The 26,639-nt window shown below is 44.0% G+C and overlaps 1 protein-coding gene across 3 annotated transcripts; it reads right to left on the minus strand.

The window, feature by feature from the left end:
• LOC135527400 (glucocorticoid modulatory element-binding protein 2-like) lies at positions 1–26,639 on the minus strand. Of its 3 annotated transcripts, XM_064955926.1 has the most exons (10): positions 26,509–26,639; positions 17,412–17,570; positions 16,779–16,852; positions 11,657–11,781; positions 11,288–11,391; positions 10,693–10,850; positions 10,537–10,611; positions 8,258–8,395; positions 1,391–1,513; positions 1–1,208 (listed from the first exon to the last, which is right to left on the minus strand). In XM_064955926.1, exons 2-10 carry the CDS (start codon positions 17,540–17,542, stop codon positions 583–585), a joined length of 1,554 nt encoding a protein of 517 aa, XP_064811998.1. In that variant the 5' UTR covers positions 17,543–17,570; positions 26,509–26,639; the 3' UTR covers positions 1–582. The 3 variants fall into 3 exon arrangements, with proteins under 3 accessions (XP_064811998.1, XP_064811999.1, XP_064811997.1); XM_064955927.1 differs by lacking the exon at positions 17,412–17,570 and having other exon boundaries at positions 26,509–26,636; XM_064955925.1 differs by lacking the exon at positions 26,509–26,639 and having other exon boundaries at positions 17,412–23,920.

The following is a 26,639-nucleotide window of genomic DNA, read 5'->3' on the forward strand; positions in this document are numbered from 1 at the left end:
TTCAAGTTTTCCAGTAATGGCTAGATTTAAGAATTTATACAATTAATTTACAGAGTACACTGACAAGTTCAACAAAACCACCAGTTTGTTCACTTTTCATTTGTTCAAAAATATTAACTATATCATAAAATTCATTGTAATATTAAACAAAAAGTTATATACAGTTATTAAATGTTGAAAAGGAAAAACATTCTGATGTTGAAAGATGAGCATTGTAGAATTTACATTTTTAGCACAATGTAAAGAGATAATGTGAACATGGCACCTACACCCCAGTGAAAATGGACACCTGAGAATAACTAAGATCATGGCTTTTGAGCAGAGTCGGCATCTACTTGCATGGTTATAAAAATATACACTTATGAATCCCAAACTCAATTCGACATTTTCACCTCTACACACATGCTGGTGCTTTGAGTAAAATGAGCAGTGCATGTAGTTATACATTTTAAGTCATCTTTACTGATATGGGTCCTTCATAGTTCAACACCACTAGACCTAGGCACTGGTTCCTGTACTTCCACTCCAAACCAGTGAGGAGTCCCCGACATGTTTTTAACACTATAGGAGGAGTACATCTCTCTAACTCTCCACCGTCTCCTTCGCCTCCTGCTCCTCAGTCTCTGGTGCCACACCCTCCTGCACATGAACTTCCACCTGTCTCCCCAATGCTGTGACCACTGCCGCCGTGCTCTGCAGTGCGTTGTTACCCATAGGTACTGCCATCATGGTAGTGGTGCCCTGGGCCGTGCCCCCAGCCAGGCCCTGTAGCTGGGTGCTCAACGCGGCAGGCAGCGTGATCAGCTGATAGCCTGAGCTGACCATCTTGACGAAGGCTGATGGTGCGGGTGCACCCTCCTGAACAGCGGCAGCCGTGGAGAGTACAGTCAGATTGGAGGCATCTGGCCCCAGCTCGCCCGTGGGGGAGGTCAGCACCGTGTAGGTCTGCTGGCCGGCACCGGCTCCCCCCACCGAGAGAACTTTGCACCCAGCAGGCAGGCCTGCCAGCTGGGTGAGGGGCAGGGTGATCTGGGTGGGGGCACTGGACATAACGGCAGGGCCCGAGACAGCGCGGGTGAGGCGTGGGCGTTTGGGCGTGGACGGCACGGCCACGGGAGTTAGGGTCATGAGGACGTTGTTGAGGTGTTGGGATTTGCTCTTTAACTCCTTGGCACGTTTCCTGTGCTCGTCACACTGCTGCTCCAGAGCTACGGAAAAAGACGGGCCAAACTTAATACACAACGCAAAACAGTAACATTTCACATTATTTGCAAAAGGAGCTGCTTCCTAAGCCAGCTGCAACGAAAATTGTGACATCTAGGAAATCCTCATAACAGAAAGGGCTCAAAGGCAAAATAATGAAGAATGTTATTGTGAGAATTTAACTCACCGACAAGACTGCGTGAATACTGCTCCCTATGTCGGTCCATCTGGCTCTTGTGACTGGCTAGCACCTTCTTAACCAAGTCGAGCATGCCGAAGTTCTGCACTATATTGTTCAGCAGCACAGCATCTGAGAAGACATAGTCCAACACAGAGAGTAGGAGCATGAAAAGTCAGGATTGAAGTGAGAATGGCATTAGGACAGCAGAAAAACAGATCCCACATGACTATATTCAACGAATGGGGGAAACATTTCTGAGAAAGTCCTTGTTTAAGTTTAAAATGTTGTTTTAGCACATAACATACAAGCAGAACCATCTTTTGTTTATTTTGTCTTATTATAAGACCCTCCCAGGGGTTAAAACAAAAATCCCATGACTGAAACTTAAGGTCAATTGCAGATCAATTATCTGTGGGGCCAAGTTAACCCATCCTTTCTTGTAAAAAAAAAAAAGTAATGACTATCAAATCATGCTTTAAGTGACTTGTTAGGGCTCGGGTCCTTTTTTCAGAATTTCCGCCTGACTGAAGTGCCCAATGTAAATTGCCTGTTACTCATTGTCGTTGGCGGTGCCCGAAGATGTGTGGCTGGCTTCCGGGTTAAGTGAGCACTGTGTCAAGAAGCAGTACGGCTTGACAGGGCCATGTTTCGGATGATGCATGGCTCTCGACAAAATTGGGGAGAAAAAAAAAGGGGTAAAAGTACCAAAAACTAAAAAGAAAAATACACATACAGTGGGGCAAAAAACTATTTAGTCAGCCACCAATTGTGCAAGTTCTCCCACTTAAAAAGATGAGAGGCATGTAATTGTCATCATAGGTACACTTCAACTATGACAGACAAAATAAGAAAAAAAAATGAATTTATTTGCAAATTATGGTGGAAAATAAGTATTTGGTCAATTTTATTTTATTGATTTAACCTTTACATAACTAGGCATGTCAGTTAAGAACAAATTCTTATTTTCAATGACAGCTTAGGAACAGTGGGTTAACTGCCTGTTCAGGGGCAGAATGACAGATTTGTACCTTGTCAGCTCGGAGGTTTGAACTTGCAACCTTCTGGTTACTAGTCCAACGCTCTAACCACTAGGCTACCCTTTTTTTTGAAAATATCTCAATACTTTGTTATATACCCTTTGTTGGCAATGACAGAGGTCAAACATTTTCTGTAAGTCTTCAAGGTTTTCACACACTGTTGCTGTTATTTTGGCCCATTCCTCCATGCAGATCTCCTCTAGAGCAGTGATGTTTTGGGGCTGTTGCTGGGCAACACAGACTTTCAACTCCCTCCAAAGATTTTCTCTGGGGTTGAGATCTGGAGACTGGCTAGGCCACTTCAGGACCTTGAAATGCTTCTTACGAAGCCACTCCTTCGTTGCCCGGGCAGTGTGTTTGGGATCATTGTCATGCTGAAAGACCCAGCCACGTTTCATCTTCAATGCTCTTGCTGATGGAAGGAGGTTTTCACTCAAAATCTCACGATACATGGCCCCATTCATTCTTTCCTTTACACGGATCAGTCGTCCTGGTCCCTTTGCAGAAAAACAACCCCAAAGCATGAGGTTTCCACCCCCATGCTTCACAGTCGGTATGGTGTTTTTTGAAAGCAACTCAGCATTCTTTGTACTCCAAACAGGCTAGCTCCAGGCTAACTGGTGCTTGCTTCGGGACAGAGACGTTAGCCAGGAGTAGCCACTCGGATAGCAGCTAGCTAGCTGTGATGATCTGGTGATTTCAGCTGAGCCACTTACACTGAGTGGTCTTGACCACCCCTCATCACTGTCAAACGCTCCCCTTTCACAATAGAAGCCTGAAACAACTTCTAAAGACATCTACAGACACTGGATATTGGATAGGCATTCACTTAAACTACAAACCTCAGAATACCCACTACCTGGTTGGATATTTCTCAGGTTTTCACCTGCCATATGAGTTCTGTTATACTCACAGACATTATTTTAACAGTTTTAGAAATGTTTAGTGTTTTTTTTAATCCAAATCTAATTATATGCATATCCTAGCTTCTGGGCCTGAGTAACAGGCAGTTTACTCTGGGCACGCTTTTCATCCAAACTTCCCAAACCTGCCCCTTATCCCAAACAGGTTTTAAACAGCTTCTTGATATGCCACGCCTGTCAGGTGGATCAATTATCTCGACAAAGGAGCAATGCTCACTAACAGGTTGTTTCCAAGATGGCGTAGCAGTCGGACGTGTGTTTTTGTCTTGTCCCGTACATATCGTTTTCTTCGTATATATATTTTAATCTCACTTTCCATCTACGGACTGAATATACTCTCCTGCAACCCGCCTCACCCAATGTGGTACGGCTCTGCTATTTTTATACTTTAGAACCGGAACCCCCTTCAGAAGCTGGCCAGCTAACGAGCTAGTAGTCATTTAGCCACTGCTAGCAGTCCTCATCGTTAACTCGGACATCAGCCAGCCTCAACCCAGTCAATTCCTGCAAGTCTGCACAGAGTGATATCAGCCCAGAGCATAACGGACTGCTTTTTCTCTACAACATCTCCGGATTCCTACCGCAAGCTCTGAACCTTTACACCGGATCATCACAGCTAGCTAGCTGCTATCCAAGTGGCTACTCCTGGCTAACGTCTCTGTCCCGAAGCAAGCACCAGGTACCCTGGAGCTAGCCTGAAGCTAGGCCCATCTCCCGGTTAACCAAAGGGGTCCACCAGCCAATTCTTGGGCTACAATACTTATTTTGCCAATTGGCCTGGACCCTGGATCACGACTGGTCTGCCGACGTAACCATCCGAGGTGGTCTCAACAGGATCTTCCATTGCGATGTCACCAGATACCCATCTGCTAGCCCTGGCCCGCTAGCTGTCTGAATCGCCATGTCTCCAGCTCGCCTAGCGTAGCAGTGACTACGGAATTGGCTCCCTGAATCATCTAGTGCTACTCATTGGACCCTATGATCACTCGGCTACACATGCCTCTCCCTAATATCAATATGCCTTGTCTATTGCTGTTTTGGTAAGCGATTTCACTGTAGAGCCCCAAGCCCTGCCAAATATGCCTTAGATGCACCTTTTGTTCCACCCCCCACACATGCGGTGACCTCACCTGGCTTAACTGGTGCCTCCAGAGATGCAATCTCTCTCATCGTCACTCAATGCCTAGGTTTACCTCCACTGTACTGGCATCCTACCATACCCGTGTCTGTACATTATGCCTTGAATCTATTCTACCGTGCCCAGAAATCTGCTGCTTTTACTCTCTGTTCCGAACGCACTAGACGACCAATTCTTATAGCCTTTAGCCGTACCCTTATCCTACTCTTCCTCTGGTGATGTAGAGGTCACCCCAGGCCTTGCAGCCCCCAGCACCACTCCCATTCCCCAGGCGCTCTCATTGGTTAACATGCATGAAACCGGTCACAGAAGTCAACATTAGAAGCCTCCTCCGGAAGTTTGTTTTCTTCACTTCATTAGCACACTCTGCCAACCCTGATATCCTAGCCGTGTATGAATCGTGGCTTAGGAAGGCCACCAAAAATCCTGAAATTTCCACCCCTAACTCTAACATCTTCCGATAAGACAGAACTGCCAAAGGGGGCAGAGTTGCAATCTACTGCAGAGATAGCCAGCAGAGTTCTGTCACACTATCCAGGTCTGTGCACCCCCCTAAAAATCCACCTTTCCAGAAACAAGTCTCTCAGTTGCCGCTTGTTATAGACCCCCTTCAGCTCCCAGCTGTGCCCTGGACACTTATGTGAAATGATTGAAGATAGATGGGGGACAGAGTTTGTGCTGTTAGGTGACCTAAACAGGGATATGCTTAACACACCAGTCAAATCAAATCAAATTTTATTTGTCACATACACATGGTTAGCAGATGTTAATGCGAGTGTAGCGAAATGCTTGTGCTTCTAGTTCCGACAATGCAGTAATAACCAACAAGTAATCTAACTAACAATTCCTAAACTACTGTCTTATACACAGTGTAAGGGGATAAAGAATATGTACATAAGGATATATGAATGAGTGATGGTACAGAGCAGCATAGGCAAGATACAGTAGATGGTATCGAGTACAGTATATACATATGAGATGAGTATGTAAACAAAGTGGCATAGTTAAAGTTGAGTCAGTGTCAGTGTGTTGGCAGCAGCCACTCAATGTTAGTGGTGGCTGTTTAACAGTCTGATGGCCTTGAGATAGAAGCTGTTTTTCAGTCTCTCGGTCCCAGCTTTGATGCACCTGTACTGACCTCGCCTTCTGGATGATAGCGGGGTGAACAGGCAGTGGCTCGGGTGGTTGATGTCCTTGATGATCTTTATGGCCTTCCTGTAACATCGGGTGGTGTAGGTGTCCTGGAGGGCAGGTAGTTTGCCCCCGGTGATGCGTTGTGCAGACCTCACTACCCTCTGGAGAGCCTTACGGTTGAGGGCGGAGCAGTTGCCGTACCAGGCGTTGATACAGCCCACCAGGATGCTCTCGATTGTGCATCTGTAGAAGTTTGTGAGTGCTTTTGGTGACAAGCCGAATTTCTTCAGCCTCCTGAGGTTGAAGAGGCGCTGCTGCGCCTTCTTCACGATGCGGTCTGTGTGAGTGGACAAATTCAGTTTGTCTGTGATGAGTATACAGAGAAACTTAAAACTTGCTACTCTCTCCACTACTGTTCCATCGATGTGGATAGGGGGGTGTTCCCTCTGCTGTTTCGTGAAGTCCACAATCATCTCCTTAGTTTTGTTGACGTTGAGTGTGAGGTTATTTTCCTGACACCACACTCCGAGGGCCCTCACCTCCTCCCTGTAGGCCGTTTCGTCGTTGTTGGTAATCAAGCCTACCACTGTTGTGTCGTCCGCAAACTTGATGATTGAGTTGGAGGTGTGCGTGGCCACGCAGTCGTGGGTGAACAGGGAGTACAGGAGACGGCTCAGAACGCACCCTTGTGGGGCCCCAGTGTTGAGGATCAGCGGGGAGGAGATGTTGTTACCTACCCTCACCACCAGTCATCCTACAATCTAAGTTAGATGCCCTCAATCTCACACAAATTATTAAGGAACCTGACAGGTACAACCCTAAATCCATAACCACGGGCACCCTCTTAGATATCCTCTTGACCAACTTGCCATCGAATACACCTCTGCTGTCTTCAACCAGGATCTCAGCGATCACTGGCTCATTGTGTGCGTGATGGGTCTGTGGTCAATGGACCACCCCTCATTTACATTTACGTCATTTAGCAGACGCTCTTATCCAGAGCTGTCAAATGCTCCCTAAAACACTTCAGTGAGCAGGCCTTTCTAATCGACCTGGCCCAGGTATCCTGGAAGGATATTGACCTCATCCCGTCAGTAGAGTGTGCTTGGTTATTCTTTAAAAGTGCTTTTCTCGCCATCTAAATAAGCATGCCCCTTTCAAAAAAATGTAGAACTAAGAACAGATACAGCCCTTGGTTCACCCAAGACTTGACTGCCCTTGACCAGCACAAAAACATCCTGCGGCGTTCTGCATTAGCATCGAATAGCCACCGCAATATGCAACGTATCAGGGAAGTCAGGAACCAATATACTCAGTCAGTTAGGAAAGCTAAGGCTAGCTTTTTCAAACAGAAATTTGTATTCTGTAGCACTAATTCCAAACCGTTTTGGGACACTAAAGTTCATGGAGAATAAGAGCACCTCCTCCCAGCTGTCCACTGCACTGAGGCTAGGAAACACTGTCACCACCACTCCTTGAAAGCGGCAGCTCTAGCCTTTAGCTCGATGCGGCTGTTGTCTGTAATCCATGACTTCTGGTTGGGATATGTACGTAGTCATTGTGGGGACGACGTCATCGATGCATTTATTGATGAAGCCGATGACTGAGGTGGTGTATTCCTCAATGCCATTGGATGAATCCCGGAACATATTCCAGTCTGTGCTAGCAAAACAGTCCTGTAGTGTAGCATCTGCGTCATCTGACCATATTGAGCGAGTCACTGGTACTTCCTGCTTTAGTTTTTTCTTGTAAGCAGGAATCAGGAGGATAGAATTATGGTCAGATTTGCCAAATGGAGGGTGGGGGACAGCTTTGTATGCATCTGTGTGTGGAATAAAGGTGGTCTACGATTTCTTTTCCCCTGGTCGCAAAAAAAAGAAAAGGTAAAACTGATTTAAGTTTGCCTGCATTAAAGTCCCCGGCCACTAGGAGCGCCGCTTCTGGGTGAGCATTTTCTTCTTTGCTCATGGCCTTATAGAGTTGGAAGAGAGCGGTCTTAGTGCCAGCTTCGCTTTGTGGTGGTAAATAGACGGCTACAAATAATACAGATGAGTACTCTTGGTAGATAGTGTGGTCTACAGCTTATCACAAGGTAGTATACCTCAGGTGAGCAATACCACAAGACTTTTTTAATATTAGACATTGCGCACCAGCTGTTTTTGACAAAACGACACATACCCCCACCCATCGTCTTACCAGAGGTAGTGTCTCTGTTCTGCCGGTGCATGGAAAATCCCGCTAGCTCAACATTGTCCGTATCTTCGTTCTGCCACGTCTCGGTGAAACATAAGATGTTACAGTTTTTAATGTCCCGTTGGTAGGATAATCTTAAATCGTAGGTCATCAATTTTATTTTCCAATGATTGCACGATAGTCTTTTCTTCACTTCAAAGGAAACGTTTTTTCCAGTCCGCAGTGAGTAATCGCTTTTCTGATGTCCAGAAATTATTTTCGGTCATAAGAGACAGTAGCAGCAACATTACGTCCACAATAAGTAAACAAGTTGTACAAAACGCAAAAGACAACAACAAAATAGCACAATTGGTTGGGAAAATGTAAAACGTCAGCCATGTTCTTCGGTGCCATCTTATATCACACACACACACACAGAGATAATTTAATTGAGAGAAGCCCCACTGACCATTGACCTGCAGGGGAGGCTCGGTGATGCGCTCCTGCATTCCCTTTAGCACCTCCTGAATCTCCTTCTGGAAGTCCTCCACCACTTCCTCCAGAAACCCTGCCTCCTTCAGACCCCTCCAGAAGGTCAGAGAATCCTCTGAAACAAAGCAAGGGCAGGAATTTGATGAACTGACTTGTTGGAAAGGTGGCATCCTATGATGGTGCCACGTTGCAAGTCATTGAGCTCTTCAGTTAGGCCATTCTACTGCCAATGTTTGTCTATGGAGATTGCATGGCTGTGTGCTCAATTGTATACACCTGTCAGCAACAACTGGCTGAACTAGCCAAATCCACTAATCTGAAGGGGTATCCACATACATACATACATACATGCATGCATGCATGCATGCATGCATGCATGTATGTATGTATGTATGTATGTATGTATGTATGTATGTATGTATGTATGTATGTATGTATGTATACATACAGTGGGGCAAAAAATTATTTAGTCAGCCACCAATTGTGCAAGTTCTGCCACTTAAAAAGATGAGGCCTGTAATATTCATCATAGGTACACTTCAACTATGACAGACTAAATGAGAAGAAAAAAAAAATCCAGAAAATCACATTGTAGGATTTTTTTATGAATTTATTTGCAAATTATGGTGGAAAATAAGTATTTGGTCACCTACAAACAAGCAAGATGTCTGGCTCTCACAGACCTGTAACTTCTTCTTTAAGAGGCTCATCTGTCCTCCATTCGTTACCTGTATTAATGGCACCTGTTTGAACTTGTTATCAGTATAAAAGACACCTGTCCACAACCTCAAACAGTCACACTCCAAACTTCACTATGGCCAAGACCAAAGAGCTGTCAAAGGACACCAGAAACAAAATTGTAGACCTGCACCAGGCTGGGAAGACTGAATCTGCAATAGGTAAGCAGCTTGGTTTGAAGAAATCAACTGTGGGAGCAATTATTAGGAAATGGAAGACATACAAGACCACTGATAATCTCCCTCGATCTGGGGCTCCATGCAAGATCTCACCCCGTGGGGTTAAAATGATCACAAGAACGGTGAGCAAAAATCCCAGAACCACATGGGGGGACCTAGTGAATGACCTGCAGAGAGCTGGGACCAAAGTAAAAAAGCCTACCATCAGTAACGCACGATGCCGCCGGGGACTCAAATCCTGCAGTGCCAGACGTGTCCCCCTGCTTAAGCCAGTACATGTCCAGGCCCGTCTGAAGTTTGCTAGGGAGCATTTGGATGATCCAGAAGAAGATTGGGAGAAGGTCAACTCTTCATGTTTGGAGGACAAAGAATGCTGAGTTGCATCCAAAGAACACCATACCTACTGTGAAGCATGGGGGTGGAAAAATCATGCTTTGGGACTGTTTTTCTGCAAAGGGACCAGGACGACTGATCCGTGTAAAGGAAAGAATGAATGGGGCCATGTATCGTGAGATTTTGAGTGAAAACCTCCTTCCATCAGCAAGGGCATTGAAGATGAAACGTGGCTGGGTCTTTCAGCATGACAATGATCCCAAACACACCGCTCGGGCAACGAAGGAGTGGCTTCGTAAGAAGCATTTCAAGGTCCTGGAGTGGCCTAGCCAGTCTCCAGATCTCAACCCCATAGAAAATCTTTGGAGGTAGTTGAAAGTCAGTGTTGCCCAGCAACAGCCCCAAAACATCACTGCTTTAGAGGAGATCTGCATGGAGGAATGGGCCAAAATACCAGCAACAGTGTGTGAAAACCTTGTGAAGACTTACAGAAAACGTTTGACCTCTGTCATATTTAGATAAACTTTTAGATAAACTTTTGTTATTGACCAAATACTTATTTTCCACCATAATTTGCAAATAAATTCATTCAAAATCCTACAATGTGATTTTCTGGATTTTTTTTTCTCATTTTGTCTGTCATAGTTGAAGTGTACCTATGATGAAAATGACAGGCCTCATCATTTTAAGTGGGAAAACTTGCACAATTGGTGGCTGACTAAATACTTTTTTGCCCCACTGTGTGTGTGATATATATATAGATAGGTTGACAAGTTGAATTAGGTGGGCTAGCTGTGGAATAGTTCAAATACATGGAACGTCTGCGGGAGCCCAGAGAGATTTGATCATCATGATCACAATTATAACGGTCAACAGATCTAAGTGCACTGTCATGTGATTGGAAAAGCAGTGGGGCCATTACGCCATTGAGTGTCTGATTATTGAACGTTGAACGTCTAAAGTAATCTAGCCTAATTTCTAAGCAAAGTGGTCAGTTAAAACTCACCTCCTATGGCCGTGACCCATTCCGTGGTGTCGTCTGACGATACCTCTGTTGGAAACATGGCCGGTGATCCGTTCACTAGAATGACATCATGGTAAGCTTTGAACACCTCAACTGTTTCACATCCTAGTCTTTGGAATGAATTGTGTGAGTGTTTACCGTCAGATAAGGAAGGAGTGACAGGAACATATTCGGTGGCCTGCTGACTGCTGAGTGACACTCTGGTCCCCACCAGGTCAATCCTAGTACTGCGGCAGGTGTTGGAGCACACCTTGGAGTGCTGGTAGAAATCCAACTCGCCCGAGTCCATGATTTTCCTATGGGGAATTATATCATACACCATTAATCAGCTGCCAGACAGCATCAGAGAATGTCTTATCTCCCGACAAAATGCAGTGTCGCGTTCATTAGGGCATGCGATGGAAAACTATTTAAAACATTTTGCAACTGAAAGCAAAAATAAGCATTTCTTATTCAGTCTAGGTAGACCCTTCCCTGTTTTAGCCAATTTGAAACATGTTTTTTTCATTTAGTTCAATAGCCACATGACCCAGGCCTTGTGCCATGGAAGCACCCTTCATTTATTTTATGTTACAGTGCCATCGTGTGGCACATTTCAGAACTGCAAAATTATTGATAATCCATTTTGCAGACTGACAGTGTGAACTTAGAGAACTCTACTCAACTCTTGCATGGAGAACCATACGGTTCACATTGTAAATTCTTTGTGTGCATCCCTTTCGAAGCCACTGACCTGATCATAGTGCCGTTCACGCGAATGGCTCTCTTCCAGTCCTTCAATGTAGATTTCCCAGCCAGATAGACAAATTCCTTGGGACTGATGAGATGCTCATTGAACTGGAACAGAGATTGACCCCGATGATGTCGGTCTTATTCATGAACGCACATCGTAGCAAAATGGTGTGTAAAAGAAAACAAGCTCTTCTTATTGGACAAGTTCAGACTGTTTTTTTTCTTTAGGGCCAAATGAACATGACCCGGTACCTCCATGGTTCCGCTCTTTGTGCGCATATCATGGGGATAATAAACCTCAAAATGATGATTCGATAGGACTGTGAAAGATTGAGTTGAACTTGGCTAAAATGGTTAAAATCAGACATACTTGGACACATTTGATGTTGATGCCAGGGCAAACAAACTTCTTCCAGACCAGGGTGCCCTTCACATCCCCACAAGTGATTGGGTAGACCAAATCAGCTTCCACATCCATCTCCTCTGACAGCTTCACTGCTCAGACAGAGGCAGACGACAAACCAGCATTTAATTAATTTGATCATTTAAGACATGCACACAGCCACTTTACAAAAACAAAGTGATGGTTTAGGGAAGTAGAATGGCACCGGAGGGGATGGCTGACGTTTTACAACTGTGCTATTTTGTACTTAATGTTGCTGCTACCATCTCTTATGACCGAAAATAACTTCTGAATATCAGAACAGGGATTACTCCCCTCGAACTGGAAGAAACTTTTTCCATTAACGAGTCCGACATGAAGGATATACTGCTTTCTCGTGAACAGGCCCAAATACACATCATTTGCATGAAAAAAAAAAAGACGGGAGAAAAAGAGGGCGGAGGTCAGGCTGCCTTCTGAGAAATCGTAGGCGAGCGAGTAAACCCTCACTGCCTTCCGTTCTATTGGCCAACATGCAATCATTGGAAAATAAAATCAATGACCTAAAATCAAGATTATCCTAAAAACGGTACATAATCTTGTTTTTCACATAGTCATGGCTGAACGATGCCACAGATAATATAGAGCTGGCAGAATTTCCCATGCACCAGCAAGACAGAGAAGCTACATTTGGTAAGACGAGGGGTGGGGGTGTGTGTCTTTTTGTCAATCACAGCTGGTGTGTGATGTCTAATATTAAAGAAGTCTCTAGGTATTGCTCACCTGAGGTAGAGTAACTTATGATAGGCTGTAGACCACACTATCTATATTATTCGTAGCTGTCTATTTACCACAGAAAAAAAACGATGCTGGCACTAAGACAGCACTCAACCAACTGTATAAGGCTATAAGCAAACAAGAAAATGCACATCCAGAAACAGCGTTCCTAGTGGCCAGGGAGTTTAATGCAGGCAAACAAATCCATTTTTACCTACATTTCTACCAGCATGTCACATTTCTAACCAGAGGATCACCTTTACTCCACACAGAGATGCATACAAAGCTCTGTCCCGCCCTCCACTGGGCAAATCTGAACATAATTCTATCCTCCTGATTCTTGTCTACAAGCAAAAACTAAAGCAGGAAGTACCAGTACTCAATATGGAAGTGGTCAGATGACATGGGTGCTTCGCTACAGGACTGTTTTGCTAGCACAGACTGGAATATGTTCCGGGATTCATCTAATGGCATTGAGGAGTATACCACCTCAGTCACCGGCTTCATCAATAGGTGCATCAATGACTTCCTCCCCACAGTGACCGTACGTACATATCCCAACCAGAAGCAGTGGATTACAGGCAACATCCGCATCGAGGTAAAGGCTAGAGCTGCCGCTTTCAAGGAGCAGGAGACTAATCCGGACGCTTATAAGAAATCCTGCTATGCCCTCAGATGAACCATCAAACAAGTGGTAATACAGTATTAAGATTGAGACCTACTACACCAGCTCTGACGCTCGTCGGATGCGACATGGCTTGAAAACTGTTACGGACTACAAAGGGAAACCCAGACGCTTCCCTGACCGATTCTGTAATACCTACATGTTTCAAGGAAACCACCATAGTTCCTTTGCCCAAGAAAGCAAAGGCAACCTGCCTAAATGTTTACCGCCCCGTAGCACTCACGGTAGCCATGAAGTGCTTTGAAAGGCTGGTCATGCCTCACATCAACAGCATCCTCCCGGACACCCTAGACCCACTCCAATTCGCATACCGCCCCAACAGATGTCACAATCTCAATCACACTCCACACTGCCCTTTCTCACCTGGACAAAAGGAACACCTATGTGAGAATGCTGGGGCGGCAGGTAGCCTAGTGGTTAGAGCGTTGGACTAGTAACCGAATGGTTGCAAAATCGAATCCCCGAGCTGACCAAGGTAAACATCTTTCATTGAGACAGCCTATAGGGAGGAGGTCAGAGACCTGGCAGTGTAGTGTACACTGCCAGGACAACAACCTCTCCCTTAATGTGAGCAAGACAAAGGAGCTTATCGTGGACAACAGGAAAAGGCGGGCCAAAGAGGCCCCCATTAACATCGACGGGGCTGTAGTGTAGCGGGTCGAGAGTCTCAAGTATAGGTCAACCGATGGCATGGCCGATTAATTAGGGCCGATTTCAAGTTATCAGCATTTTCGGACGCCAATTACATTGCATTCCATGAGGAACCTGCATGGCAGGCTGTTACGCGAGTGTAGCAAGGAGCCAAGGTAAGCTGCTAACTAGCATTAAACTTATAAAAAACCATCAATCTTCACATAGTCACTAGTTAACTACACATAGTTGATGATATTACTAGGTTAACTAGCTTGTCCTGCATTGCATATAATCAATGCAGTGCCTGTTAATTTATTGAATCACAGCCTACTTCGTCAAACGTGCTTTTTTCATGAATGCGCCTTTGTTAAATCACCCCATCATTGCACGAATATACCTAACCATAAACATCAATGCCTTTCTTAAAATCAATACACAGAACTATATATTTTTTGAAACCTTCATATTTAGTTCAAAGAAATTAATGTTAGCAGGCAATATTCATTAGGGAAATTGTGTCACTTCTCTTGCGTTCATTGCACGCAGAGTCAAATGCAACAGTTTGGGCAGCCTGGCTCGTTGCAAACTAATTTGCCAGAATTTTATATAATTATGACAAAACATTGAAGGTTGTGCAATGTAACAGCAATATTTGCCACCTGTTCGATAAAATAAATGTTTTGTATTCGATATGATAGTTTCCAGATTTGATCATATTAATGACCAAAGACTTATATTTCTGTGTTTATTATATTCTAATTAAGTCTCTGATTTGATAGAGCAGTCTGACTGAGCATCTCGTAAGCATTTATTCAAACTTTACTGCGTTTGCCAGCAGCTCTTAGCAATGCTTGATCACAGTGCTGTTCATGACTTCAAGCCTATCAACTCCTGAGATTAGGCTGGCAATACTAAAGTGCCTATTAGAACATCCAATAGTCAAAAGGTATATGAAATACAAAATGGTATAGAGAGAAATAGTTGACACGTCGTAATTCCTGTAATAACTGCAACCTAATATTTATTAACTGGGAATATTGAAGAACTGGGAATATTGAACCACCAGCTTTCATGTTCTGAACAAGGAACTTAAACGTTTACATGGCACATATTGCACTTTTACAACACTGTTTTTGAATTATTTCAACCAAATTGAACATGTTTCATTATTTATTTGAGACTAAATAGATTTTATTTATGTATTATATTAAGTTAAAATAATTGTTCATTCAGTATTGTTGTAATATATATATATAAAATCTGCTGATTAAAACTGTTTTTTTTTGGTCCTCCAATAATCGGTATTGGCGTTGAAAAATCATTTTTTTTTTAAATCGGTTGATCTCTAGATTCAAATTCCTTGGTGTACACATCACCAACAAACTATCATGGTCCAAACACACCAAGACCCCCTTGGGAGACTGAAAAGATTTAGCATGGGTCCCCAGATCGTCAAAAAGTTCTACAGCTGCACCAGAGAGCATCCTGACCGGTTGCATCACCGCCTGGTATACCAACTTCTCAGCATCTGACCATAAGGTGCTACAGAGGGTAGTGCGTACGGCCCAGTACATCACTGGGGCCAAGCTTCCTGTCATCCAGGACCTATATACTAGGCGGTGTCAGAGGAAAGCCCCAAAAAATTGTCATTGACTCCAGTCACCCAAGTCAGACTTTTCTCTGCTACTGCATGGCAAGTGGTACTGGAGCACCAAGTCTAGGACCAAAAGGCTCCCTAACAGCACAGCAAGTGGTACTGGAGCACCAAGTCTAGGACCAAAAGGCTCCCTAACAGCTTCTACCCCCAAGCCAAAAGACTGCTGATCAATTAAATAAAATGGCCACCTAACTATTTACATTGATCACCCTCCCCCCATTTGTTTTTACACCGCTGCTATTCACTGTTTATCTATGCAGTCACTTCACCCCTATCTACATGTACAAATTACCTCCACTAACCTGTACCCCTGCACATTTACTCAGTACCAGTACCCCCTGTATATAGCCTTGCTGTTATTTCATTTCTTTACTTTTATTCCTTTACTTTTGTTTATTGGTAAATATTTTCTTAACTCTTTCTTGAACTGCACTGTTGGTTAAGGGCTTGTAAAGTAAGCATTTCACGGTAAGGTCGACACGTTGTATTCGGCGCATGTGACAAATAAAGTTTGATTTGAATTTGATTTTTAGTTTGATAGTCCTGCCTCGAGGGACAATGAATAAGTTAGAGAAATTTGTACAGCAGAACTAGCTGTGTCCTTTGGTACAGGGGATATTATTTATTATAAATGCAATATGAATACCGCTAGTGAAGTTTCCAAACAGTCGGTCACAAACATCACAGAGTTCTGTTTAGATTCATCATCAAGCTCATGGCAGTGACAATGTCCTGATCAGCATATAACTTCACACTTTACCTTAGGCTCCTTCAGTCCATTATTAGGCAAACATTATTCCTTATAGTCCAAGGACCTTACATGTTCCGTTTAGAAACTAATTGGCTCTGGCAGCCAAAAACTCCATCTAAACCTGAATTGATTCTCATATTGCGGTACGGTTCTAGAACAAAGCCACATATGCTTTCATATCACATCAAAATTATTTAAAATGCTAAATATACACTTACTGTACACTGTTTTAACACAGTTGCAGCCGACAGTGGTTGAGTGACAACACATTTGTGGTGTCAGTCTTCGGTTTACACACAGGTGTTTGGAGACACAGACGGCTAATTAGCACAGGTAGTCGACTGTCTTTCATTTGTTTTCTGTAAACAAGCGCTGCAACATGGAACTATGGCAGTGTGGGAACCCTATAAAAAAGGTGTAGTAATAAAACCTTTATTTGATTGTTGCTGATATGGAGGATATGTTCCTTCGCTTTCCAAAACCGTACCGCAAGTGATGAGTGTTAATGTTTAGAGCAAGTGTCGGGGATCTAAACAAACCTCCCCGGCCAGAAGATACTATCGTCAGTCGGCGCTAAAGGTAGTTTGCGTGAATGGGTTAACTTTACCTAGGACTGCCTCCTTTGTCACAGTGATGGTGGCGTCAGTTTCTGACTCCACGCTTCCATCTGTAAGTTCCTCCCTGAATAGATAGAGAAACTCCAATAAGTCAATAAGCCATAGACAAAGCTCAGTGAGTGTTAAATCAAAGACAATATGCAGCACCCCAGATGAGAGGGGACAGACACTATCAAGCGTACCACTACCAAAGACTAGACTATGTCCATCTTTGGTTGTGGTATGCTTGATTACAAACCTACTACCACCACTAGGGTTGACCTTTTGAATATATGTAACCTGATGAGGAACAACTCATCAAATAGTCTTATGTAACATAAGGCCAGTGGCGGCTGCTAAGAGGATGGCTCATAACGGCTGGAACAGAGCGAACGAGGTATCAAACACATGAAATGTTTTTTTATTTGATACAATTCCACTCATTCCGTTCCAGACATTACCATGAGCCTGTCCTCCCCAATTAAGGTGCCACCAACACCCTGTGGCATAGGGCTAAGGGGTATCACTGACTGTGTTTACCATACACACAATTAACTCACTGTTTTAGGCTTTAATACTTCCCTGATTGGTCTGGAGAAGCTGTCATGGGACTTTCATCTCAATGTGTGTGTACCACCACTCACCCTGCCTGGGTCAGCTCTGTAGCCACCAGCACAGTCTTCACCACCTCTGCAGCCGAGCCCTCCCCTGCTCCATCCGGCGTTGTCACGACTACCACCTCCTCCACATTAACATTGACCTCAGATGATGCCATGGGGAGGGGGAGGGGGTGTCAGGTCTCACTGAGTGAAACAGACAGTTCTTTGCTAATGATGAAATTTGACATTCCAGAGTACATCTCCCTTCAATGTCTTTTAGGCTGGTTTAACTTGCATGATATATGGGGTGGGCTATTATTAGTAATTGAAAGAAGTGTACTAGGTCTCTTCACTATGGCTACCACCAACTGGCCTTTTAGGGGTGAATGGTCATACTTCTGCCTAGGCCACCATTTGGCAATGTAAACTAGTTAGTAGGGACGCAACAATTCACCAATACACGTCAGTCCCTGGTTCAAATGTTTAAGATATGAGTGCAACAGTCTGCAGTCCCCGAACAGATCTAAAATGTAGCATGCGTCGGTCAGAAAAAAATCACCAGTTCACAAAATAATTCTCATATTAGGCACTTTTAACCATCTAAAAATAACTAGTCTTTTGTGACAACTGATGCATTCTCTCCTTCAGCGTCAAACTGAGCATGTAACTGTGCTGACAGTCATTGATCAATAAGTAATTTTGCATTCCAAACAATCCCAAGCAATATCAGTTGCCTAGTTAAACTGTGTACGCTCCGCTGACCAACAAGAGGTAGGCTGTCCGTCCCCTTGAGCATTCAAAATGTTTGTAAAATAGCTTGCGCGATATTAGGCTTTATTAGTTGAGTGACAACCAATGCAATTTGTTAGGCTGTTATCAAATGCACTGTTAGTGTTTTACCAGAATAAAGGATCCTAAGCAACCTTCTGATTGGAGCTTAGTTTAGTTTTGCATTAAACCATAAAGATGGGCAACTTTGATGGGGGTGGGGGCACAAAAAAATTTGAGCTCAATATGAGGGGCTGCAGTTGCTCACAAGTCGGATATCTGAGTGAGACCGACTAACAAATGGTAGCCCCCCGGCCTGTATTCGGCCATGATAACAAGCTTATATAGCTGGCCACTAAACTAACTTAGCAATAAATAATAAAATGTTGCTGACATGGGCTAATTGAGAGAAAGAAAGAAACTGCTAATGCACAATGTCATGACGTTGGCCTGGGGGTAGGTTTATGACAGTCATAAATATCTCCCCCCCTTTTTCCTCTCTCTACCCTACTGATGTGACATTTGAAAATCCCTTGGTTAAATAGAGATTCTGGGAACATCAGAAGGTGGGGGGAAATGAACTATATTCTGGTAATCCGACCAGTTGAACAAATGAGTTGGTACTTAATGAATAGGATGTCATTATAGGACCTCTAGGAAACACTTGTCAACACTTTGGTTCCTACCCTGTCACAATAACTCCTCCCTGGCACTGTATTCAAAGTGCCCACTATTATACTACAGAATTAGAATAATTATTCTATTTCCATAATTCCAACAGTCCACCCAAGTGAACACAATCACAACATTATGGTTAAAAATAAGGCCTACATTATTGCAGTGTGGAAATTACTTCAAAAAAATTAAGTATTTGGCCTCCCGGGTGGCACAGTGGTTAAGGGCGCTGTACTGCAGTGCCAGCTGTGCCATCAGAGACTCTGGTTTCGCGCCCAGGCTCTGTCGTAACCGGCCGCGACCGGGAGGTCCGTGGGGCGACGCACAATTGGCCTAACGTCGCCCGGGTTAGGGAGGGCTTGGCCGGTAGGGATATCCTTGTCTCATCGCGCACCAGCGACTCCTGTGGCGGGCCGGGCGCAGTGCGCGCTAACCAAGGTTGCCAGGTGCACGGTGTTTCCTCAGACACATTGGTGCGACTGGCTTCTGGATTGGATGCGCGCTGTGTTAAGACGCAGTGCGGCTTGGTTGGTTTGTGTATCGGAGGACGCATGACTTTCAACCTTCATCTCTCCCGAGCCCGTACGGGAGTTGTAGCGATGAGACAAGATAGTAGCTACTAAAAACAATTGGATACCACGAAATTGGGGAGAAAAAGGGGTAAAATTCAACAATAAATAAATAAAAATTGATAAATGCTCAAAGTTGATAAATGCTCAGAATGGAGAAAGACCCATTGAAATCACCTAGAATGTATGTCTTGCCACCCTAGAGTCACGCACTACTTAGTTAAAACTGCGTAGTTAAAACTTGTATTATTCCTAAACATAAAATACCGTTAAATGGTTTAATTTATTTTAAATACTGTGATAGCCCTAGCCCACAACCCAATTTTGATATCCGAACATTCTCACGTCCCCAACCATTATTTAAGATCCAATATTTACTTTATTTGGGGCCATGACAGTCAATTTGATAAACATCCTAACAGTATGTCTCTTATGACAGTTTAGTCTGACATAATGCATCATAACTCACCACCACTAATGAGACGGCTGTGCTTGATGCATGTCGCGTCGGAGATTCTCAAAGTTAGGGGGCCTGGCTGACAGTGCGCAGCTCATTGCTGCCGTCACATTCAACCTGGATTGATATTTGTTTTTGTTTATATATTTGTTTTTAAATGCAGACGAGAGCACCGAGTGCTTTCAAGACAACTGGGAATTCTGAAAACTATGAGGCCAAATCATGACTTCTGATCTTCGGGTTGGAAAGTCAGAGCTCTAGAAAGAGGCCCCCCCGAGTTCCCGGGTTGGAATTCCGAGTTGGTTGACAGTTCAAAACTTGTTTCCCCCCCAGTCGGAGCTCGATTTTCCCAGTTGAACGTGGCATTAATCATCAGAGGGAGACGGCGGGGTATTCCCTTTGTGGCAGGAACCAAAACTCCTCTGTAGTGACCCATGAATGCATTCGGTCACATGACAGCTCAATCAGCTGTTTGATTTGACTTACTGGCATGTCAACTGGGCCAGGATCACAGTCAAACAGAAATAATTACTTATTCTGAATCCACTAATTCAGTCACTCACCTGTAGAATGTTTTTGTATTTAACCTGCATGCTTGCGTTTAGTTTCCCCACATATGTACAGTACCAGCCAAAAGTTGACTCACCTACTCATTCAAGTGTTTATTTTTTAAAACTACTTTCTACATTGTACATTCTATTTGACCAAGAAGGAGAGTAATGAGTACTGCATCAGATGATCTGGCCTCCACAATCTCCAGATCTCAACGCAATTGAGATGGTTTGAGATGGAGTTGGACCACAGAGTGAAGGAAAAACAGCCAAGTGTTCAGCATGTGGGAACTCCATCAAGACTGTCAGAAAAGCATTCCCACTATCATTGTTGAAAAACAAACGATAGTGGGCCTAAGGGAAAACCAGATGGGATGACATTTTGCTGCAGAATGCTGTGGTAGCAATGCTGGTTGTGCCTTGAATTCGAAATAAATCAATGACAGTGTCACCAGCAAAGTACCCCCACACCACCTCCTCCATGCTTCACGGTGGCAACCACACATGCGGAGATCATCCATTCACCTACTCTGCATCACAAAGAAACAGCTTTTGGAAGAAAAAATACATCTCAAATTTGGACTCAGACCAAAAGGACACATTTCCACCAGTCTAATGTCCATTGCGCATGTTTCTTGGCCCAAGCAAGTCTCTTCTTATTATTGGTGTCCTTCAGTAGTGGTTTCTTTACACCAATTCGACCATGATGGCCTGATTCACACAGTCTCCTCTGAACAGTTGATGTTGATGTCTGTTACTTGTACTCTGAGGAATTTATTTGAAATATAATCTAAGGTGCAGTTAATGGCCAATTTCTGACGCTGGTAACTTATCATATCGCTTGATGGTTTTTGCGACTGCACTTGTAGAAACTTTCAAAGTTCTTGGAATTTTCCGGATTGACTGACCATGTCTTAAAGTAATGTTGTTTCTCTTTGCTTATGTGAACTGTTGACCTAATATGGACTTTGTCTTTTACCAAATTGGTCTCTTCTGTAAACCACCCCGACCTTGTTACAACACAACTGATTGGCTCAAAACGCATTAAAGAAAGAAATTCCACAAATTAACAAGGCACACCTGTTAATCGAAATGCATTCCAGATGACACCTCATGAAGCTGGTTGAGAGAATGCCAAGAGTGTGCAAAGCAGTCAAGGCAAAGGGTGGCTACTTTGAAGAATCTCAAATATAAAACTACATTTGAATTTGTTTAACACTTTTTTGGTTACTACATGATTCAATGTGTTATTTCATAGTTGATGTTTTCACTATTATTCTACAATGGAGAAAATAGTAAAACATAAAAGAAAAACCCTTGAATAAGTAGGTGTCCAAACTTGACTGGTATATACACGACTCAAAAAAATAAAGGGAACACTAAAATAACCCATCCTAGATCTGAATGAAGGAAATATTCTTATTAAATACTTTTATCTTTACATAGTTGAATGTGCTGACAACAAAATCACAAACATTTTCAATGGAAATCAAATTTATCAACCCATGGAGGTCTGGATTTGGAGTCACACTCAAAATTAAAGTGGAAAACCACGCTACAGGCTGATCCAACTTTGATGTAATGTCCTTAAAACAAGTCAAAATGAGGCTCAGTAGTGTGTGTGGCCTCCACGTGCCTGTATGACCTCCCTACAATGCCTGGGCACGCTCCTGATGAGGTGGGGGATGGTTTCCTGAGGGATCTGGACTAAAGCATCCGCCAACTCCTGGACAGTCTGTGGTGCAACGTGGCGTTGGTGGATGGAGCGAGACATGATGTCCCAGATGTGCTCAATTGGAATCAGGTCTGGGGAACGGGCGGGCCTGTCCATAGTATCAATACCTTCCTCTTGCAGGAACTGCTGACACACTCCAGCCACATGAGGTCTAGCATTATCTTGCATTAGGAGGAATCCAGGGCCAACCGCACCAGCATATGGTCTCACAAGGGGTCTGAGGATCGTCTCCAGACTCTGTCACATGTGCTCAGTGTGAACCTGCTTTCATCTGTGAAGATCACAGGGCGCCAGTGGCGAATTTGCCAATCTTGGTGTTCTCTGGCAAATGCCAAACATCCTTCACGGTGTTGGGCTGTAAGCACAACCCCCACCTGTGGACGTCGGACCCTCATACCACCCTCATGGAGTCTGTTTCTGACCGTTTGAGCAGACATGCACATTTGTGGACTGCTGGAGGTCATTTTGCAGGGCTCTGGCAGTGCTCCTCCTGCTCCTCCTTGCACAAAGGCGGAGGTAGCGGTCCTGCTCCTGGATTGTTGCCCTCCTACGGCCTCCTCCACGTCTCCTGATGTACTGGCCTGTCTCCTGGTAGCGCCTCCATGCTCTGGACACTACACTGACAGACACAGCAAACCTTCTTGTCACAGCTCGCATTGATGTGCCATCCTGGATGAGCTGCACTACCTGAGCCACTTGTGTGGGTTGTAGACTCCATCTCATGCTACCACTAGAGCGAAAGCACCGCCAGCATTCAAAAGTGACCAAAACATCAGCCAGGAAGCATGGGAACTGAGAAGTGGTCTGTGGTCACCACCTGCAGAACTACTCCTTTATTGGGGGGTGTCTTGCTAATTGCCTATAATTTCCACATGTTGTCTATTCCATTTGCACAACAGCATGTGAAATTTATTGTCAATCAGTGTTGCTTCCTAAGTGGACAGTTTGATTTCACAGAAGTGTGATTGACTTGGAGTTACATTGTGTTGTTTAAGTGTTCCCTTTATTTTTTGAGCAGTGTATATAGAAATATAACATTCACATAAGTATTCAGACCATTTACTCAGCACGTTGTTGAAGCACCTTTGGCAGCGATTACAGCCTCGAGTCTTCTTGGGTATGATGCAACACGCTTGACACACCCGTATTTGGAGAGTTTCTCCCATTCCTCTCAAGCTCTGTCAGGTTGGATAGGGAGCGTCGCTACACAGATATTTTCAGGTCTCTCCATGTTCGATCGGGTTCAAGTCCAGGCTCTGGTTGGGCCACTCAATGACATTCAGGGACTTGTCCTAAAGCCACTCCTGTGTTGCCTTGGCTGTGTGCTTAAGGTCGTTGTCCTGTTGCAAGGTGAACCCTTGTCCCAGTCTGAGGTCCGTAGCAGGTTTTCATCAACGACCTCAGTACCTTGCGCTGTTCATCTTTCCTCGATCCTGACTCCCTGCCACTGAAAAACATCTCCACAGCATGATGCTGCCACCACCATGCTTCACTGAAGTAACGGTGCCAAGTTTCCTCCAGACTTGACACTTGGCATTCAGGCCAAAGAGTTCAATCTTGGTTTGATCAGACCAGAGAATCTTGTTTCTCATGGTCTGAGAGTCCCTTAGGAGCCTTTTTGCAAACTCCAGTGAAAGGCACGTGACAGCCCACTTGAAGAGTGGCTTCAGTCTGGCCACTCTACCATAAAGGCCTGATTGGTGGTGTGCTTCAAAGATGGTTGTCCTTCTGGAAGGTTCTCCCATCGCCACAGAGGAACTCTGGAGCGGTGTCAGAGTGACCATCGGGTTCTTGGTCACCTCCCTTCTCCCCAGATTGTTCAGTTTGCCCAGGCGGCCAGCTCTAGGAAGTCTTGGTGGTTCCAAACTTCTGATGGAGGCCACTGTGTTCTTGAGAATCTTCAATGTTGCAGACATTTTTTGGTACCCTTCTCCAGATCTGTGCCTCGACACAATTCTGTCTCGGAGCTCTACAGGCAACTGCTTTGTTTTTGCTCGGACATGCACTGTCAACTGGGGGACCTTATATAGACAGGTTTGCCTTTCCAAATCATGTCCAATCAATTGAATTTACCACAGGTGGACGCCAATCAAGTTGGAGAAATATCTCAAGGATCATCAATGGGTCTGAATACTTCTGTAAATAAGGTATTCATTTTTTATATTTAATACATTTGCAAAAATGTCCTAAATAACTTTTATTATGTGGTAGTGTGTGTATATTGATAAGGCCATTTTATTTAAATCTGTTTTCGAATAAAATTCTGAACTGACCGCACGCCAGACGTCTGCCATCGTGCGCATGTTGATTTTGTCCCCCACATCAGACGCAATCAGGACAAGCAGTTTGAAATATCAAAACAAACTCTGAACCAACTATAAACATTTTGGGACAAGTCAAAAAGCATTAAACATTTATGGCAATTTAGATAGATAGCTTGCTGTTGCTAGCTAATTTGTCCTGGGATATTAACATTGGGTTGTTATTTTACCTGAAATGCACAAGGTCCTCTATTCTGACAATTAATCCACAGATAAAAGGGTAAAAGTTAAGTTTCTAGTAATCTCTCCTCCTTCAGGCTTCTGACTTTGAATGGCGGTTTGCAACCAACTTTAAGGTGCATTACCACTACCGACTGGAGTGTGGACCTCAGTTCATCTTTCATTCACCCATGTGGGTATATGCTCATAAAAACCAATGAAATGGCATATGCTCCTAAAAACCCACGTGTCAATGAGGAGATGGGAGAGGCAGGACTTGCCAAGTTCTATTTTAGCACCTGACTATGTAGACGCTCGCACGCAGTGTGGGTGCAATGATTGCATGACATGTTTGTGTACATTTATTTTACTACGCTCGCACACTCAACGTGTGCAGTCTGGTCAACGTGTATGGCTGTAACATTTAAAAAAAAAAATATCTGAATGCACTGTAGACACACACACAAAAGTATGTGGACACTGCTTCAAATGAGCAGATTTGGCTATTTCAGCCACACCCATTGCTGACAGGTGTAAAAAACAAAACAAAAAACACAACCATGCTATCTCCATAGACAAACATTGGCAGTAGAATGGCCCATACGGAAGAGCTCAGTGACTATCAATGTGGCACTGTCATAGGATGCCACTTAGCACTACAGCATACAATGACATTCTAGACGATTTTGTGCCTCCAACTTTTTGGGGGAGGCCCTTTCCTCTTTCAGCAAGACAATGCCCTCGTGGACATAGCAAGGTCCATAGAGAAATAGTTGGTTGAGATCGGTGTGGAAGAACTTGACTGGATTGCACTGAGCCCTGACCTCAACCACAATGCGTCACCGGAGGCAAACTAACTGCCCTCCATGACACCTACAGCACCCAACGTCACAGGAAGGCCAAAAGGGTCATCAAGGACAACAACCACCCGAGCCACTGCCTGTTTACCCCGCTATCACCCAGAAGGCGAGGTCAGTACAGGTGCATCAAAGCTGGGACCGAGAGACTGAAAAACAGCTTCTATCTTAAGGCCATCAGACTGCTAAACAGCAATCACCAACTCAGAGGCTGCTGCCTACATTGAGGCCCAATCATTGGCCACTTTAATAAACGGGTCACTCGTCACTTGAAACAATGACACTTTAAATAATGTTTACATATCTTACATTACTCATATGTATATACTGTATTTTATACGGCCATCGCTCATCCATATATGTACATATTCTCATGCACCCCTTTATTAGGTAGTTGTTGGATTACTTGTTAGATATTACTGCACTGTCGTAACTAGAAGCACAAGCATTTCGCTACACTCGCATTACCATCTGCTAACAATGTGTATGTGACAAATAACATTTGATGAAAGACCTTTGGGATGAATTGGCTGAGCCAGAATCGTCTTGAAAGGGAAACATGCACACGCCTAAGTAGTTAGTTTGTTGGTCACAATATTCATCCCTAAGACATTTGGAATCAACGCTATTGAACTAACTAGATTTTACATATAACGTTAGTTCTTCTCATTGCAGTTTTTGTGCTGTAGCTACAACATTATTCATGGTATAAGAAGATAGTTGGGTGGCTAAGTTTAGCATGTCAAGCCAGGCCCAAACAAGGCATATAGATACTTGTTGTACTGTGGCTATGGCGCACTAGCTGGATAGTTCACTAAATTAGCGGATCCATACACTGACATTTCATTTTAAACTGAGCTTCACAGTTAACGCACAGCGAGCCAAAGCCAGCGATCTACGCCGTGGGGATGAAATAACGTAGCACGTTACGACGGCCCGACCGAAGCGTCCAGTGTTTACGTTCTGCTGCGTCGTGAGGAGCAGTTGCTTGCTAACAACAGAGGCACACATATGCCTGTTTTATAGTACTGTAAAACTTGTTCGTCTTACCTTTTTCGGAAATGGCTGCCGTTGTAGTGGTCAAGAATAATGCTAACGTTGCTTAAAGTTCACGAGCGTAGGTTATGCGCAGTGGATGGTTACGTGAGCCAGATGTTTCACCGAATGTATAAAGCTGAAGC

This window comes from Oncorhynchus masou, chromosome 33, assembly GCF_036934945.1.
Source record: "Oncorhynchus masou masou isolate Uvic2021 chromosome 33, UVic_Omas_1.1, whole genome shotgun sequence".
In the NCBI taxonomy this organism is placed as follows: domain Eukaryota; kingdom Metazoa; phylum Chordata; class Actinopteri; order Salmoniformes; family Salmonidae; genus Oncorhynchus; species Oncorhynchus masou.

Bases quoted from the DNA above. Each gene is read 5' to 3' on its own strand.
- LOC135527400 (XM_064955926.1), bottom strand. From the start codon at position 17,542: ATGGCATCATCTGAGGTCAATGTTAATGTGGAGGAGGTGGTAGTCGTG. The intron at 11,392-11,656 runs GTATGTCTGATT...TCTCTGTTCCAG, and splicing joins TCAACATCAAATGTGTCCAA to TTCAATGAGCATCTCATCAG. The intron at 10,851-11,287 runs GTCAGTGGCTTC...AATTCCCCATAG, and splicing joins GTGAACGGCACTATGATCAG to GAAAATCATGGACTCGGGCG.